Source organism: Glossina fuscipes, unplaced genomic scaffold (assembly GCF_014805625.2).
Source record: "Glossina fuscipes isolate IAEA_lab_2018 unplaced genomic scaffold, Yale_Gfus_2 28, whole genome shotgun sequence".
NCBI lineage: Eukaryota > Metazoa > Arthropoda > Insecta > Diptera > Glossinidae > Glossina > Glossina fuscipes.
In genome coordinates, this window is record NW_023998423.1 from 5205665 (window position 1) to 5224087 (window position 18423).

The 18423-nt window shown below is 33.2% G+C and overlaps 4 protein-coding genes across 6 annotated transcripts in view; 3 read left to right on the forward strand and 1 right to left on the reverse strand.

The window, feature by feature from the left end:
• The window catches only part of LOC119636797 (leucine-rich repeats and immunoglobulin-like domains protein 3), a 36248-nt gene extending 32985 nt beyond the window's left edge, over positions 1-3263 (reverse strand). The window contains exon 1 of one of the 3 annotated variants that reach the window (XM_038032412.1): positions 3126-3263. The gene's annotated coding sequence lies outside the window, so the exon portion shown is untranslated. Of the gene's footprint in view, positions 1-2359; positions 2882-2909; positions 3099-3125 lie in introns of those variants that run through there. The other 2 variants (XM_038032415.1, XM_038032410.1) reach the window with 2 other exon arrangements.
• Positions 3264-4980: 1717 nt separating this feature from the next.
• LOC119636615 (zinc finger protein 239-like) lies at positions 4981-7122 on the forward strand. Its single transcript, XM_038032092.1, has one exon. The coding sequence runs from the start codon at positions 5087-5089 to the stop codon at positions 6164-6166; it is 1080 nt and encodes a 359-aa protein (XP_037888020.1). The 5' UTR covers positions 4981-5086; the 3' UTR covers positions 6167-7122.
• A 783-nt stretch (positions 7123-7905) lies between these two features.
• On the forward strand, positions 7906-10132 carry LOC119636487 (zinc finger protein 239-like). The gene has a single exon (XM_038031849.1). It carries the CDS (start codon positions 8048-8050, stop codon positions 9185-9187), a length of 1140 nt encoding a protein of 379 aa, XP_037887777.1. The 5' UTR covers positions 7906-8047; the 3' UTR covers positions 9188-10132.
• A 4006-nt stretch (positions 10133-14138) lies between these two features.
• Positions 14139-15003, forward strand: LOC119636564 (peptide deformylase, mitochondrial-like). Its single transcript, XM_038031966.1, has 2 exons — positions 14139-14577; positions 14634-15003. The coding sequence occupies exons 1-2, from the start codon at positions 14170-14172 to the stop codon at positions 14943-14945; spliced, it is 720 nt and encodes a 239-aa protein (XP_037887894.1). The 5' UTR covers positions 14139-14169; the 3' UTR covers positions 14946-15003.
• The last annotated feature ends 3420 nt before the right edge of the window (positions 15004-18423 follow it).

Sequence of the window (18423 nt, forward strand, 5' to 3'; positions counted from 1 at the left end):
CAGTCAACCAAGCCGGTAAAAACCAAACAGAGCAAAAATTGAAACGAAAAGGCACAGAATAACGCGACGCATACCACATAGCATAGTCTGTATGTCTGCAATGAATATTTATATGTATGTATATTTATGAACAAATACATATATATATATATTAACGAGCGTCATATATGTGATTATAGTATTTTATATTATTTTCTCTATTCATTTGCTTTTATTTAATTTTATATTTTATTCCAACCACTATGGATAAAGATATGCTAGCTTTGTCGTTTTATTAATATCGTTTAAATCCTCCATAAAATCTTCTGAGACGGTTTATTTATATCTGCCTAGCGCAAACACCATCATTGATGGTCCTAGATAGCGTTTGTAATTTTAATCTGATTTGAATGATCTGCTTAAACATTCTGATCTTAAATCAAGTTACAACTTTAACGGATAAGCATCGCCTTCAAATTCATCCGAAATGGGTATAAAACGCTAAAATGATCAGAGCAGAAATTCAATTTTTTTTAATAATAATAATCGATAGTGATCGATTGTCTCCGTTAAACCGTTTTTATGACAATAGATTCATTTAGAAGTAAAAAATCGATTGATGAGATGAAATGAAAATAAAATAATTATTATATCCTACGTCATTTGCTGTTACAAGTTTATGCAAATGTATGTCCGCAAGAACTTGAGATAGACCCAACTTTTATTATACCGATCGATTTATAATCACTTTCGAAATCGATTTAAACTTGTCTGTCCGTCGGTCTGTATTGTTTGCTTGTGTTCAAACTAGAGACTATAAACTCGTAGGAAATTTGGTCCAGAGAGGAATGCTAAGGAATCGTCGTTTCAGACCACGATGTTTTCGACCGCTTCCCGCATGACGCATTGTTTCTGATTTAACTGTAGGGTCTTTAATGATGGATCTATTGGTTTTCTATTGGTTTATTTTGTTTTGCTTCAATATACTTTCTTCCATTTTCTTATTTATTGTTTTTCTTTATTTTTTTTATTTACATATTGATGACTAGTACTGTTACCTGCAACTATGGACTTCATTTTGGGCCAATTTCATCCTAATTGATTTAAATATTTACTCGCAAAGCTTCCCAAACTGAAATTTTATTTCGGTTTCTAGATTATTTTGGAATTGTCTTGAATCAGTTTATTGAAACACATATATCCAAATTCGAAAACGATTTTTGGCTTATATAATTTTGCTAATTATATAACTAAATGATTAAGTAATTTTAACGCCAATAGTGGGAAAGCGGGCCTGATCAGTTGTAAGGCGTGAGCGGATTTTTATTCAACTTAAACATGGGCGGTATATATCTATATCTAGTATTTGGAGAGTCGGCTTTAAATGATATCGTTGATGGTTTTAAATCTGTATGTTTATTTCTTTGTTTTACTAAGAAGTTGTAAATCCTAATAATTTTAAAACTATGATGTACATTATTCGTCCACTGGAGACTTTGAAACATACATGTAGCAGTTCGCAATTATTTTACCCTACCTATTTAATTATTTGTGAGTCCTATGCGTAAAATATTTTTTTGTGGCTAAGGGAGCACTCAATGGTTTGCGCCTTAATTGACGAAAAATATCCGTTTTTTTAAAAATTGCAACTAGACCCATGAAAGCGACTCCATTACTCTCCAATGTGAAGATTAAATGTACCTTATAATGCCAACTATTCTGCAGTGCAACCAAATCGCAAATATAGATTTACTAGGAGAGTACCCTATTTGTCGGACTATAATACGCACGGTGCGATTCGACGCACATTCACATTTGTAAAATGATTTTTGGAAAAATATATTTTAATGTTACTTTTGCTGTCAAAACGTAGAAATCCATAATTTGAAAATTATGCGATATGGGCGATATAAGTTGATACATTGAAATGAAATAAGCTACACCTATTAGCGAGGGAAAATCGAATTGCCGCATGCTTATCGCAGCCAGTACATTAGTTTCACAAAGAATTTGCAATGCATTGAAGTTCGCTCGCTGTCCGTCTGTTATTATTACGATCGGGCCTAAAAGCTTTATCCAGAGGAGTCAACTTTGCCTTATTATTCTGTTGGCAGCAGTTAAAAAATCAGTAAAATTTACATATGATATAAACTATAAGACACAAAATAAGGGTAAATTTTAGATATATGGGATTAGTCTTTAACTCTCACTGAATGATACTTTGGACTCCAATTCGACAGGCTGCCCAAATAAATCGACTATTCTGGCTATAAATACCCCGAAATTTTATGTATAACACGTCAATCTATATTATTCCTTTACTTTATGCAATTATCTACAAGGTAGAACACATTTTGTAGAAATTCAATTTTGCACTTACCTGAATATTGCCTGTGATTGCACACTAACTGCTGGTACCTAAGTTTAATAGTATTACGTATTTATTTTTATATATCCGTAATACATTTGTACAGATTCGAAAACTCGGTCTGAAATTCGGACTCAATTTATCTATTTGTTTATCATACAAGCGTGTCACCAAAAAGATTAAAATCCGCGAATGAAATTTAAAAGTAAACCACTCAGGGCTCATAAATCTACACAAATCGCTAAGCAAGCAGAAAAACTAGGAATATATTTGCTCATGATTATAGCAACTATTAAGTAATTTAAATTAAAGATATGTTTGCTTAAAATTAAAGATATCATATACATCGTTTTTTCGTTTTTTACACTTTTAATTTAATTGTTGTTCTGATTCGATTAAACCAACTCGGAATCTCTCGACTTGATCAACAATATATAATTCTTAACGCATATGAAAATAATATCTTACACATTTTCCGTTCATGTTTATTCTATTTAATAGAACATGCTTAACTATATAACTTCAATAATATACAAAAAATTGATAGATAAAATTATCTCACCATTTTTCACATTTTTAAGTTTCGTATTAAGGAAATTATGTGAATTGATTGAAAGAAAATTATCCTAAGCATTTTGCTTTTTTCTTTTAGGCAGAAATATTAGAATTACTTTAAAGATATTATGCAAGAACAATTAAAACACATTATCCGGCGAGACGTACGTTTTATTAAGAACACAAAATATTAAGCTTCAATATTTGTTATGGTTTTTATTACCTTCGTAGCCGTATACACATAAACTTAATGTCGTAGCAAAATTTGCTATCGAATACGTGAATTTGACAATATGTCATCGTTTTGACAACGCTTCATATACACTTTTCAATCTTTAATATTTAATCACAATCTTTAGACACACGACACACAGATACGCCATATGGAATTTTCAACCGCAAGCATGTATAGAAATTGTAGTCTGTGAAATAAACAGTCCGCAATATAAAATTCCCAATTGCAGCCTGTGGTATAATGTGAAAATGGAAGAAAAATCTTAAAGCATACCTTATATAGAAATAAATATATGAACTAACACTTCCCTTCAATATTATTCACACATATCTCTTTCCATTGGATTTGTTTGCATCCACCTGAGTGGCTGAGTAGGCAAGAGTCTCGACTAGCAACTCAGTGGTTGTGGGTTCAAATCTCAAGTGCGGCAGAGTTTTTAATAAAGCCGAAAGCCTTAGATGCTAGTGCTTCAAGAGTTTAGTCTTAGAATTTATTCTCTGGCTAAATTAATAATAATAATAATAATAGATTTATTTGCGTGCATTTTATCGGAAATCCACTGCATCCAGAAAGGTACGTTGAACGTATGCTGTTCCTTCCATGCCTTCGCAAACAAACAGGAATGAAAGGATTATTGTACTACTTGAAGAAAAACGAAACCCAAAACGTCTATTGCTGAACAAAAAGAGAAAGTTACGACGAGCGGTAAACAATGACAGTCCGGATTAAGTATAACGTTCTACTAAAAAAAAAAATATATATATATATAGGAACAAAAGAATTTTCCGATTTTGCAATCTGCAACATTATGATAGTCCCACCTTGTTGTCAAGCCTTTATATTAAGCTTAGATTACGGATAATTTTAGTAATTTCTGCAAAGTTTTTACTTGAAAAAAAGGAATTACATTCAAAAGCTTTAAGGTCCAAAAATTATGGTATTCAGTTAAGTGACAAAATCAATAGGATACCACGTTGATAACAAAAAATAAAAAAATCGATGTCAGTAAACGTAAAAACACACTTTTGGGGCGTGACTTAAACTTTTACAACTTTTTACGACAATTTGTGGAAATTGAAAAATGCTACGGTTTTATACCTTCGCATACGAAGAACGGGGAACAAAGGCGCATTTCCAAACTATCTCCACCACTTTCACCTGCAAAATTAATTTTTGAAATCTTCTTCGTACTGATTTTAGATTCAAAGAAAAAGTGCATTGAAACTTTCTATAACAAATTGATTAGCCAAACTTATTTGCATCCTAAACATTCAGTAGAAAGGAAGTTATTTGTAAGAGAGAATTTCTTTTGATTGTTTAATTTTATTTTTCAGGGGAAAAACGTTTTAAAGTAATTATTTCGATATTTACGGCACTGGGCAACGACGATTTCATTCTCAATGGAAATGCCTTATCCGCGGCACGCAATGCTTACATAATGCTTAGGGCGCACTTTGTTTGCGTGCGTTGCTAAAATAAAATCATATGATAAGCGTTGGTTTTAATAAACGTTAATAAAATGCAAAATTACTAAAACGAAAAATTTCTTTGAAAAATAACCTTTTCGAAGCAAAATACAGTTAATGAGGTAAACAATTTTTCCCCGTATTGAAGTAGATTTTGATTTATTTTTTTGTACATATATGACAAATGGTAATGTACATTAATATCATATTTTGCTTGAAACTTGAGCCATATGATTTTTTTCTTGCCTCTATATATACATCGCTATTTTGGCTGTCAAAAACAATGCACGCAGGAGTTTTAACAGTTTGTTTGCGTTTTAATTAAAGAATACGTGCATTTGTTTACGAAAATGGAAAAAGAAAGAAAATAGAGCAATCAGAACATAGAAAACAAACAGTCACTTAAAAACATTTACATTAAAAACAATTTAAAATATAGTGGATTCGAGTCCATCTAATTTTATTGCATAAAAATATAATTTAATGAACGTACAAAAAATGGAAGAGTGTGAGGAGTTCGAACTTTCGCTTTTACAAAAATGCGGCGAGATTTTTTGTGATACTTTGACGGCTTCAGATGTAAATGTCAGTTTTCAATGCACATTCTGCCGGAAAACTTATGCGGAATTAAATGCATTTACACAACATTTGCAAAGTGAACATTACAAAGCGCCTACACCTACAGATGAAATTTCTTCGGAAAGTGATAGAGAAGAAAACGCGGCAGTAATCCTATTTTCTACTGAAGACAATCTTACCACGGCTGAAGAACATATTAACCAATATGTATTGGATAAAAATGACGATACGACATCTGCGTTGGAATATGTTCTGAAAAGTCCGGAATTGGAAATGCATAGTGACCACAATTCCAATCAGAGTGCGCACACTGAATTGGCAGCAACAAAGCGAGAATATATTTGTCCGCAATGCAACAAAGTGTTCAAGGAAGCCTGCGATTTGAAGCAGCATTTAAGTACACATGATAGCATGAAGCCTTATAAATGCGAATACTGCCCAGCATCTTACGTTTATAAATCGAATCTTACAACTCATAAAAGATGCCATGAGAGCAATGGAACCTATAAGTGCCACGAGAGAGAAAGACAGAAAGGGCGAAAAACGTGCCTTTTTTGTGCGAAGATATTTACTTCTACTAGCAATCGACGCCGTCATGAACGCATTCATACTGGCGAACGTCCGTTTGTATGCGAATTCTGTGGTAGAAGTTTTTCTTCTTCATCTGACTTAATTAGTCATCGTAGTAGCCAGCACTTAAAAGAACGAAATTTTGTTTGTGATATATGTGATAAACGTTTTAACAGACGTAGTCAACTGAACATTCATAAAGCAAATGTTCATTCTGAAAAACCGCCTACTCATATCTGTACAAAATGTGGAGCGGCCTTCCAAAAGATACACGATTTAAAAACCCATGTTAATGTTCATAAAGAAAGAGCCTATAAATGTTTAGAGTGTGATAAATTGTTCGCTCATCCCTCTGGTTTGTATGCTCATCGAAAAATACATCGGAAAAGAGAAGCCAAGCTGGAAGACATTTGACATGACTTATTCGTTTAATTTACAATATTTCATATTAATATATGCAAACAGAGGAACGATTTTAAAAAATCGCACATGTCCTTTCGATTCAATATGGGTGAATCTAACGAAATACCTAATTTGAGAATTATCATAGCAAAAGTATTCGATAGAAGGCCGAATAATTTAAGTATTAAAACTGAAAGTAGAGCTTATAAGCATCGCTATATGTCAATATGTCAACAATAATATGCTTCAATAACTCGCAGTACCAAGAAAAGTATTTTGCTGCTCCTTCAAGAGTGAACCGATGAATCAGTCAAATGAAGGTTTTCAAAATGCGCATCGGTTTCCGCAGTGAACGCGCTGTTAGGGCTACATTTTTTCCCTGTAGCATTATTTCGAGATTTACGGTATACGGTAGATGCGGCAACAAGTCGCACTTTAATTCATACAAATTTGCCATTGTACCGCTTCGACTTGGGATACAGTAAATAATGCGGAGTAGTGAAGACATTTTAATATGTCTTTACGATGTAAGCTTTCTCTTGCAACTTTGTTTTTTGGTTATCGAGAATAACTACCAGCATTGTTTTCAATTGCTCTGGTGGCACCATCTCCTTTAGGCGTCAATGTACGCCCCCGTTTAAAATCAGAAAATCGTCTCAAAAAAGAATTGCGTTGCAGTGAAAGTGGCATAACGGTAAAGCGATGAAGCGAATGAATAAAAAAACCTGAAATTTTGACAACTTGGCCCGATGTGTTATTGCAATATCTTCTAAATCGATTCATTTTTAAAGATTCTTATTGGTGGCGTGGATTCATGTAAACCCGTAAAGGGCAAATGTACAAAATGAATTAAAGAAATTAATAATAATAGCAAAGGTAAGGAGAGATATAGGTCCCAAGGTCACTTGGACTTCGTTCTAAGCACTTTCAACAAAATAATAGAAAAGAAGGAAATTGTTTATAGGTTTAATGTTTATTGTACAGACAGAAATTGTCATAACAATGGATAATATATGTAATAATGCACGCAGTACATATTGACGAATATATTATTCCAACTATCGCAAAAAACATTGCTGACATTTTTATTTCGCTGTCGATAAGTTAGAAAGCGCGGAATTTTCTTTTCGCTTTCCTTGAGAAAAGATTGTGAATTCGCGGTCATTCCAATTTTTCATGTCATTGCTGTTCAGGTTGGATTGCATAACAAAGCAATTTCTACTTCTATTGCTTTTAGCCGCCGAACCAGTTTTTGGGGTTTTTTCTGTTTTATTTCTCTTGATCGTCAGTTATACCAGTTTCTTGTTGGCGAAAAGGAGAATTAAAAACTCCTCCTGGTATCTGGATAACCACATTCATTTAAATTTTTTACAAATAAAAAGAAAATGTTTACGTCCTTGTTTAAATTCCTATTTAATTTTGATTTTCTCGAAAGAAATATATAATAGGTCATATTAAAAATACTCTGCAGGATGTGGTTGTTGCGTAGATATCGGACAATAAATTGTCTTAAGCGAAAATGTGGTTAAAAGGTGACGTTCAGGTTATATTTTATGTGAAGACAGCGAAAAAGTCGATGAAATTTTACAACTGGTGGAGCAAGACTGTCAGGAAACAGTGGAGGCACTAAATATCAACCACATGACAGTTTGGAATCATTTGAATAGAGAAGGCTACAAGAAGATGCTCGAAACGATCTAATATTTAATCAATTATTTTTCATACGCGATTTTGCAACGCTGGATATCCTCTTCTTCTTTCTTAACTTACTGTGCATATATCTCCATCTCCATTCGCGTTTTTTTAGATTGCCGGTTTTAAGTAACTAAAACCAGTCCTTTCCAGTCCTTTGGGAAAATTTACATTGAAGCAAATTTTACAAGCCTATAAACGATGGCCGTGTGCGAGATGCTAGAGCTTTCGGTCTTGCAAAAATGCGGAGAGATTTTTTGCGATACTTTGACGTCTTCAAATGTGGATGTGAGTTTTCAGTGCACTTTTTGCCGGAAAACTTTAATGGAACTAAATACATTTTTGCTACATTTACAAATCGAACATTGCAAACCGCCGATAACTACAGAAGAGTTTCGTATAGAAAGTGTAGAAGAAATAAAAGAAGAAGAAGACACGGAAGAAGGGGAAATTGAAGATGCGGAAGAATTTTTCTTCGAAACGGAAGAAGTGCTTTTTGAAGCGGCAGATATCCCCATTGTAGGAGAAGATGATGTCAGCCAATACGAGTTAGATAAAGATGAAGAAATACCTATTCCATTGGAGCATGTCTTGAAAAGCACCGAAATTGAAATGAAAAGTGGCTACAATTCCAAAAAAAGTGTACGTTCTACATCGCTGGCGGTGAAGCGTAAACGTCGGGAACACGGTTGTCCCTATTGCGATAGAATATTTAAGAGAGCCTGGGATTTAAAGGACCACTTAAACACGCACGATCGCCCAAAGCCTTTTAAGTGCGAAATTTGTCCAGCGTCATACTTTTACAAATCAAATCTTACAAATCATATGACATGCCATAAAATTTGTAAAAGTCGGAAGAATCGAAGCCCGCAAAAACCAAAAGAACGTAAATTATGCCGCTTTTGTCCAAAGACTTTTACTACGACGACCCATCGGCGCCGTCACGAACGCATTCATACTGGCGAGCGACCTTATATTTGCGAGATCTGCGGCAGAAGTTTTGCTTCATCTGCTGAATTAAGTAGTCACCGCAGTTGTCGGCATTTACATGAACGAAATTTTGTTTGCTATATATGTGACAAACGTTTTAACCGACGTAGTCAACTGAACATACATAAAGCAAATATCCACATTGCAAGGCCGGCCACTCATATATGTACAATCTGTAAAGCGGCTTTCAAACGGATAACCGAATTAAAAACCCATATTAATGTTCATAAAGTGAAAGTTTACAAATGTACCGAGTGCAACAAATTGTTCGCTCACCATTCCGGTTTGTATGTGCATCAAAAAATCCATAAAAGACAAAGAGACGAATGGCTAACAGATTCATCGGTGTAAAAAGCCTAGAAATAAGAAAATTTCGATAGTGAACTAATTTGAACTGGCCTTGCATGTGTAACATAAAATAATAAAGTTTTATAGCCATTTAAGCAAACAATGGAAAATTAAAAAACATTCCAAGTGCATGTCCTGCAATTACTTCCTTACCTTAATGGCTTTTCTCTTTTTGATAGGACATCCCACATGAAACCCTTTTGCCACTGTTATGCTCTACGCCACAATATCTATTTTCTAAAGACGTTGAAAATATTGAAAAGCTCTATTTCTTGCCGAAATTTTCTACGATTTATTATTTTTTAATAGCGCCTTTCTTAGAAATATACTAATTTTCCGCGAAGGAAGTAAACGATAATACACCACGTACACTAAGGCATTAATAATATAGCATGACTTCATTTTTCTCAACAAGCCAAGAGAGAGATTGGCTTGACCAATAGGAAGTGCATACATCGCGAGAACAATCTCAAATTATTATATTTAAAAACTTTATTATTCAACAAGTAAAATTGATTAAAAATACATACTGTAAATGGATTAATAGTTCAAATAGTACCTACCTAGTCTAAATAATATTTTACAATTTTTCTATTATTGATCAAGTTCAAGTAGATATGTTTTTTATTTTTTTTTTTTAAGAAAGAAAAACAAATTTTTTTATGATTAGAATTAGGAGTGAGTTTGGAGTTGGAGTTGATTGTGATGGAGAAAAAGTCATGCAGTGAATGATTGAGCAAAATGCGGTCATCTATTATTCAATTTTAAAAGAAAAAAAGAAAGAATTTCTAAAATGATTATAAAGAATCTTTCTCCCGTATTCAAGCTATTGTAAGGATTCTTTCACCAGTACAAGTCGGTTGACATTAGTTATTAAACATCAAAAATAAGGATTTTAATAAAAAATCATCAAAATAAAGGAAGTAATAAATAAATGGTATCGTCAACACCAAATAATTATATATTTGATTGGTGGTAACCGTCCGTAAAATTTGAACAAATATACGTAAATATACAAAGCAGAAAAAGAAGACAAAAAATTATAAAATAAAATGTAAACTAAAAGAAAATTACTCTATTATTTAGTTATTAATTATTGTTGGTTATGTTTTGTTGTTTAGTTGTTAATTTTTTCTTATATTATAACTGTTTTGTTAAAAAAATTTCCATCAACGAATGCATTCGGTGTCAAATGATCCATTTTTTATTTTTGACAAATAGAACCTAGAATATAAAAAAATACAATGATCCTTTTGTGCGGGGCCACAACCCGGCCTAGATCGCATTTCATACTATATGATCAGTGCTGTGTCCAATTCAAGTAAAAAGTAGTTGCTGGACCTACATAATACGGTTTTTTTGCATTACCAACATGTGGAAATTGGCGTCAATTGTTCGAATTCCAATCTCTCTTCTCTACTGGAAAAGATTATGCCATCTAGATCATTCGGATTTTTTGAATCCAAGAATCTGATTACAAAGCAACAAATAAGTTTCAAACAGGCTGCATCGATGCTCTCCTTCATATCAATTATTTTACAACTAAATTCTGCAATTTCTGAATGGAATCTTGTAACATTTCTCTCAATTGAATTCGAAATAGGTTGGACCCAAATTTTTAATTAAATCAAATCATTCATGTTGCATCGAAAGTTTAAAGTTAGGGTTAACAATCATGTCTCTGATTCTTTTCCACTAATGAATGGCATTCCACAAGGATGTCCGCTGTCTGTCACGCTTTTTCAGCGCCTTTTCAATGAAATAATTAAATTCCGTGCCTTATATCGAGAATTGAGCACTGTCTCTACGTGGACGATGTATACATTTTAATTAAAGGAAGAGATAAAGTGATGGCAATCAACATTCTCGAACATATTGTGCGAGAGATCGCAATGTGGGTAAATTCGTTAGACGCCAAAATTTCAACACAAAAATCAAAAAAAAAACGCACACATGCAAAGCAGATATTTTATGCAGATAATCGACCGATGCATATTAATGACCCGTGTAAAATGTGCAATCGCTGAATATTCTCGGGCTCACATTCTCCAACAAACCTCGTTGGAAATCACAATATCTTCAGTTAAAAAATTCCATTTTAACAAGGGTGAATTTAACGTAATAAATTGCTTGAAAAGACTATGCGCATACTAAGACTTGCTTATCCCGAATTGCCTACTTATCTCTTGAATTGTTAGGACCCGATGTTTCCTTTTCGCTTTTCTTACCGCCATCTTCCATCCTTTCTGTATTTCTTGAAAGTTTCCAAACTTGATGGAGTTTGCATGTCTTGCCAACTTTCGCTTGGAGGCTTGCAGCCTGCAGAAAGTCGTAAAAGGGAACCATCCCGCTATGGCTTTGGAGAAAACGTCGTCCTAAGATTGGTTCGCGCCGAATGGATTTCCTGTTGACACCTGTTGTGGCAATGTCTTGGCTGTGTTTGCGTGGTTTTGTTGAGACAAACTAAGCTGCTTAAACTTATTATATCGCAGAGAGTCTTGCCCATACCCCTGGAGACTGTGTCACCAAGCTGAGAAGGTCTTGGGTTGAAATCTCTAGCAAGAACTACTTTTTGGAAGCCTTCAAGAAAAATACACAGATCTTTCATAATAGGAATGGTTTGAAATTGCAGTAAGCTGCCACAAGATTCGAACCTACAATTGAAGATAGCGTTCGACTTGAGAGATGAAGTTTTCGCAATGACTATGTCTACAGACGACTTGACTTGAATTTGCCTAAGGATCCTTTTTTAATAAGGATGGCCACCCCACCGTATCCGTCGACGTGACACTTATATACCGAACTATTCAAGTCGCATTAGGAATAACAAAGTTAATTCCACTGGAGTTAAGGAGGGGAGGAGGTCTAAAACTTTGAATATTATAATGCAAGAAAAACGCCATTTTTACTTATTGGAGGTCATTAGACTATAACATTTGACTCAGATTGTTTTAGTTTCTCATAGGTGGATTTAAAAGCGGACATTATAATCCACACGGAATACGCAAAAGTTGAATTCAATGACTTAAGGGATGGCTTTTTCCTTAAAGTCGATTTTGATACTGTTCGTCAGAATAAAATTGTTGTTGCCAGAGGAGATTCGAGCGTTCATACGCTTCGATACCCTGGTTCGTTGTGTGTCGGACGAGTCCACATCCGAAACTCTTCATCAAATGCATGAAGTGGCGCAATCGGGGAGGCCGTTCGCCAATTTATGGTCAGTAAACTTGCTGAATCCTTCCTCACGAAATCCTTCTCCGAAAACTCATACTTCTGGTACCGTACGTGGAAATAGGCCCAATTGGGGAACTGGGAAACTGGCCCAATTTAATGGTGAAAAAGAATGTGTGAGACCGCCTAGGAGTAACTATGCTGCGGCTGTAAAAGATTCGACGAGCTCAACATCGACATTATTGCTGAATCCTACTAATGCCATCTTTCCAGTACTTTATAGTTCTTTACCCTCTCATCAGGCCATAAATCTTGCATCCAAGGCAACCATAGACTGCCTGTGCGACCCAGAAAATCGATCTTTATTGCAAGGCTGACTCCTTGTACAGATTTCGAAGAGAGAATAGAGTATCCATTTTTAAGTTAAAAGCTACCCAAGATAGGAGCATTGCCTCCTTCAAATTTTTGGTATCCATGGAAAAGTCGTAGACAAATCGGTTTGGCCAAAGAAGACCCTGGTGTAACAATTCATCCCTGAAGATAAAGCTTCAGTGAATAATTCTGCAGCCGAATATGCTACGTTATGCCAGTAACATAATTAGGGAGCCAAAAAGCTTATAAACCGCTCCCAGCCTCTACAATCGTTATGTCGGAATATTAGTGGTTTAAATACGAAGCTTCATACTATATATCATATATAAGAAGTTCAAGTACCGACTTCCATGTCTAAGCGTTTTCTGAAACATAACTTAAGTCAAATGTATATTTTTCTCAAATTTTGTGTGATAACTTCCAGTTATTTAGAATTGATAGATCCTATAAATCGAACGGTGGGGCTGTCATTGCAGATTTGTGCATTGCGTCCAGCTATCGTTCGAAAATCCTTCAGTCCTAATGAGGGTGAACTTTCTACGTCCGGATTAAAGGGAATGATAATTTTATTTGTGTATCGCGTTCGTACATACTATCTGCTTCTGATACTTTAATTTGTCTACATGTTGGTCTCCTTGAAGATATTTCCATGATGTTTAAACCAAATAACAGGTCGTTGATGAGTTGTGGTAATCTCAACGCAAGTGAATTACGCGATATATTAAATTTGATTGCAATATTTTTCAAAAATCCTATATTATTAACTAAATGTAATCAATTTTAATGATTGATGAACTTGTACCTGCCGCCTTGTTTTAATGGAATGCATAATTAACACATGATCTTCTTCCGCCAGCTAGCTTAAACACTAATTAGAATCGACTTACTTACCCAAAAAGCAGTCTTATAAATTCAGAAGATCGGAAAGAAACACCTGTTAGCCCCCACTGGTGCCCGAGGGTACAAGCCAGTCAAGTTAGGCGAGGATAATATTTGTAGCAGCGGTTGTGGCTACACCGTGCAGAAGGACATGAAGATAATAAAATTCTTCTTGTTTTCTGGATTGTATGATTAATTGTGAGACGTTTCAGTATTTCAATTTTTTTCACAGTTGACATAATTAAATAGGTTTATTGTATTCGTTCGCTAGTTCATTAATAGTTGGCTTGTTTGTATGTTTAATAAAGAGGAGAATCAGACGTTTTTTTCCGGATCTTGACAGCCACAATTCAGGATACACAAAAGTTCGTCTCTTTTTTTCTACTTTTTGAATGATAGCACGAAATTCACGCGAAAGTCTTACGTGATCGCAACAACACGTTTATCACTTATCGTCTTGATCTCCAACGAAAATTACCTTTCAGAAATGTGATTACCCTGCCATTTTCTTAACATATGCTTCACTTTATTTATTTTGATAGCAGTAGAAAATAATTTCGAGGATGTTTTCAAATAGAACAAATTTATTAAAAATTCCCATTAAACAGCAAAATATCCGTCACCTTTGCACTACGTTGACCAAATCAAAATCATTTCGACAATGGTATCGTGATTTATGGATATCTAATCACCTTTGCCAACCTCCCTATTGGCATTTTACCCAAATTGGTGACCCCATATTAAGAACTAAAGCTAGTATTGTGCCAGAGGAGGCCATTAAGGAGCCAGAAATTGCCGACTTTGTAAACCAAATGATTAAAATGTTGCGTAAATATAATTGTGTGGGCATAGCTGCACCACAAATTGGTGTATCGCTGCGAATTATTGTCATGGAATGTAAAGAAAATTTGAAAGAAAAATTCTCCAAAGAAGTGTACTTGGCTAGAGAAATGTCAACCCTCCCCTTAACGGTTAAAGAATTTTTTTAAATATTCAGAAAATATTTTTAATTAACGTAATATTTTAGGTTATGATTAATCCGACTTTAAAAGTTCTAGATTATGATAAACGTAAATTTTTGGAAAGTTGTATGAGTGTAAAAGGTTATTCTGCAGAGGTGGAACGCTATCGAAGCGTTTGTTTAACTGGTGTAGATGACAGAAATAACAAACAGTTATTAACATTGAAAGGCTGGAATGCGCGCATAGCCCAGCATGAAATGGATCATTTAGATGGTAAACTATATATCGATCATATGGATCCTTCAACATTTCATTGTACGTGCTGGGAGGTAGTTAATAGAAAAGCTGGTCGTGTTGAAATACCTTTCTATAAGTGATATATAAAAGATAAGTTTCTCATTATAAAAATAAAAAAAGGAACGCAAACAAAGGCAATTGAAAAAAATGACTTAGTGATTGTTATTATAATTTTTTTGTAAAAGGATTTGCTCTAATGACTCCCTCCTGAACTTAGCGGTCATACATATATTCACAATGACAAACAAATACGTAGAAGAATAGTAAATCTTTATTTAGCTGCTCTCCATATCATTCATTGAACTCATAACAACTAACTCGGATGAATCTCTTCTCCAAACAGTTGCCCTAAAAGTACTTAAGTAAGAGGAAGGATTCTTTCTTGTCCTTTTTAATCCGCATGTTATGTTAAAAGTAAAAAATGAGCTAAAGGGGCAAATCTGTAAGCAAGAGGCTTTGGCTTTTTAGCCCATTTCTCATTTTTTCAACTCAAATTACATGGCGTACAAAGTCTTGAAATAGTAGACAGCCACCATTTGCTTTATTTTAGAAGTAGGCAAGGTTGGTTTAAGGAATACTTAAACCAAAATAAAACAAAAAGTGGTGGATTTACATTTTGAGGGCGGAAGGGAATTAAGGCATTTGGCCGATTATTTAGGTTTCTGTATAACTTTAACTATGCAGATGTAAGCTTTAACTATGCCCATCTAAGCTATTTTTCAAGTATAAGAGCAAATTTTAAATTCATACCATTATCATATCCACTGTTCAATTCTTTAGTATGGCGTACACTCCCAACAAACTGTTTAGCAAGCTATTGTTTAAGTATCCAGAATTGTGAGACCAATTTGTTGGGCGGTAGTTGGTAGGGAGTTATTATGTTAATTATCACATATAGAGCAGTTTATGAGAAATGTTGCAAACTTTTGCTAAAAAAAAATATTTTAGAGAAAATATTGATTAAACGCAAAACTAAGGAATATTAAAAAATTATCATAAGTTAAAAAAATATATTCGCTTCTGTAGTTTTATTTTCCCGAGATAACGCACATTTTTTGCTGTAAAGAGATCGAAGAAACCATCATATAAATTGAAAAAGCTAAAAAAGTATAATAGAACGCTGAGTCTCTTAATAAATAAATAAATAAATAAACTTTCGACACTTTATGAATGTATTTTTGTGTTTATTTCCGAAAAATGATAACAAATAAAACATGTTTTTTCACAGCATTCAATACTTACGGAATAATATAGTAAAAAAAAAAAGAAATACTATTGCAATTGTAGATAAATGTAATGATAAAAAATTTCCGAAGACAATATACGAAAAGTAGTCTTACAAAATAGTTGACAACGCATTATAATAAATATTTTTGGTTTAAAGTTGCGAATGAATCGATTTTTATTGTCAAAAACAAAAACTTTAATTAAAAAATAGCATAAAGTGAAATGGTAAAAATTAAAGCAAATAAACATAGATATATTTATGTATATAAAATAAATATTAATGATGGTTTAATATATAAAAATATATATATTAGAAATACGAAAAAAAAGTGTTTTTCTTAATTTATAAAAAGAATAGAACAGGAAAAGAAAAAAAATATATATATCGGTTTGTAAATGAAATTGTGTCTAGCCAAACCTATATTGCAAGCAACCAAGTCGAACTTGGAGGAATAAAAGTTTTTCGGTTTTATTGCAACATTCATAATCAGCATAAGATTACATGGCTTAATATGATCTTAATTGACCAATTGATGGACTTACAAGTGATAAATTATTTTTTCCTTTGTAAAGCCCTGCGTGGAACGCAAATATAATATTCTTGTTTTGAGTGTAAACATAAACGTGGAAAGATATGATATCATGACACCCATCTGGATTTTCTAATAGAACTTCCTGCTCTTCTTATTGAAAAAGAACGGAAGAGGGGGGCGGATTTCCTTTTTTAAAAATGTTCTTGCAAATTAAACCCAAAATATATGAACAATGGATGGATTTTTAAATTAAAAAAAATTTAAACTAAAATAAATTTCGACTAAAATAAAACCTATAGATAATACAAGTTACATCATGGATATGCTTTGTTCATTATTTTACAGCGTTTTTTGTCTGTTCAGTCCAGTCTGTGTTATATTGGCGTCTATTGTAAAAGCTATCATTCGCTATAGACATGCGATCACGTTTTAATGTTAAAATCAAGTCCAAAAAGTAATAAGAAAATTTGAAAAGAACAAGTCAGCGGCTGTTTATGCCTTAGAAAGTCTGAACCATAATTAAGTTTCATTGGGACATAAGCGTTCAGCATATTTTTATGTAATTCAGTCAATTGGCGAGTTAATGAAAGTGCTTGAAGCGTTGACTTACGTTGAAATGAATGATCCTTCACAAGGCAGATATTGCTCATAAAGCAATGATCTTTTAAGTTTCAAATTTCAACCAGAAGATAATCGCGCTTAGTTTTTTACGCACAAGATGTGGAATCAAGTTATCATGATCTTCGAAATGCTTTCGAGATATATTCAGTATACTAAGTGAAGTTAACGGAAAGATAGCATAAGAATAAGATTGAAGTTTAACAGTAATCAAGTACAAGAAAGTACATGCATAGGCTTTTGCAGTTATATGTGAAATATCAAGTTACTGCAAACAACATGTTTTTTTTGTCGTCATAAGACATTTAAAAAAATAATTATTACAAAGTATGAAAGATTGAAGTTTGTTTTCAAAGCTACGACTGCTGATGTGTTTTGTTAATATTTTTTCTTTTTAGTAAATTTATGACAATTTTTACTAAGAAATTTCAAAAATTTTTGTTAAATGAACGAAACCCGCAATCTATGAAAAAAGTGCTTCACAACAATAATGCTTTGTATAAATTTAAATTTTTATATTATATTATTAATTTTATTAAGTCAACAAATACAAGAATTGGGTAAGTAAATAATTAACAAAATCTTATTTACAATAGGTCAAAGTAAAAAAAAAATACATTTTTTATATCAATTTTTCGATCAAAGTCAATGATGACTTTTTCTAGATAGTAGAGTAAGTGTAATCTTACATAATATGCTTTCAATTTCTTATCTACAAATTTCATCCTTGACGACTAAATATGTAAATTTTACCTTTGAATTCCCATGAAATTAGTGTAGAAGGCTGGACTAAGAAAAAAGTGAACATTATCTATTCTCAAACGTAACATTTTAAACTAAAATATAAATACTGAAATATTTTTATTAATAAATTTCCATCAATAAATTTCTATAATCAACATTTTCTTATATAGGCGGCGAGTATCCAAGTTTCGCTTAAAGGCGAACAAATAAAATTTATAACTAAATCTGTCAACTTATTGAACGTATTCTACGTCAATAATACCAAAAGTAAACTTTAATGTCGAAGGAGATTTTTTTTTTTTTGTATCCATCATCGAAGGATGAGCGTACAGTCACTTTGTCCAAATCTTTGCAACGCCCAGAAGGAAGTATCAGTGACCCCACAAAGTATATGCATTCTTGATCAGCATTGAAATTAAATCGATCTAAGCATGTC

What these genes read in the sequence shown, in the direction of transcription:
- LOC119636564 (XM_038031966.1), top strand. Translation starts at nt 14,170, where the DNA reads ATGTTTTCAAATAGAACAAATTTATTAAAAATTCCCATTAAACAGCAA. An exon ending in TGTCAACCCTCCCCTTAACG is followed by an intron (nt 14,578 to 14,633) that starts GTTAAAGAATTT and finishes GTAATATTTTAG; the next exon opens with GTTATGATTAATCCGACTTT.
- LOC119636615 (XM_038032092.1), top strand. Translation starts at nt 5,087, where the DNA reads ATGAACGTACAAAAAATGGAAGAGTGTGAGGAGTTCGAACTTTCGCTT.
- LOC119636487 (XM_038031849.1), top strand. Translation starts at nt 8,048, where the DNA reads ATGGCCGTGTGCGAGATGCTAGAGCTTTCGGTCTTGCAAAAATGCGGA.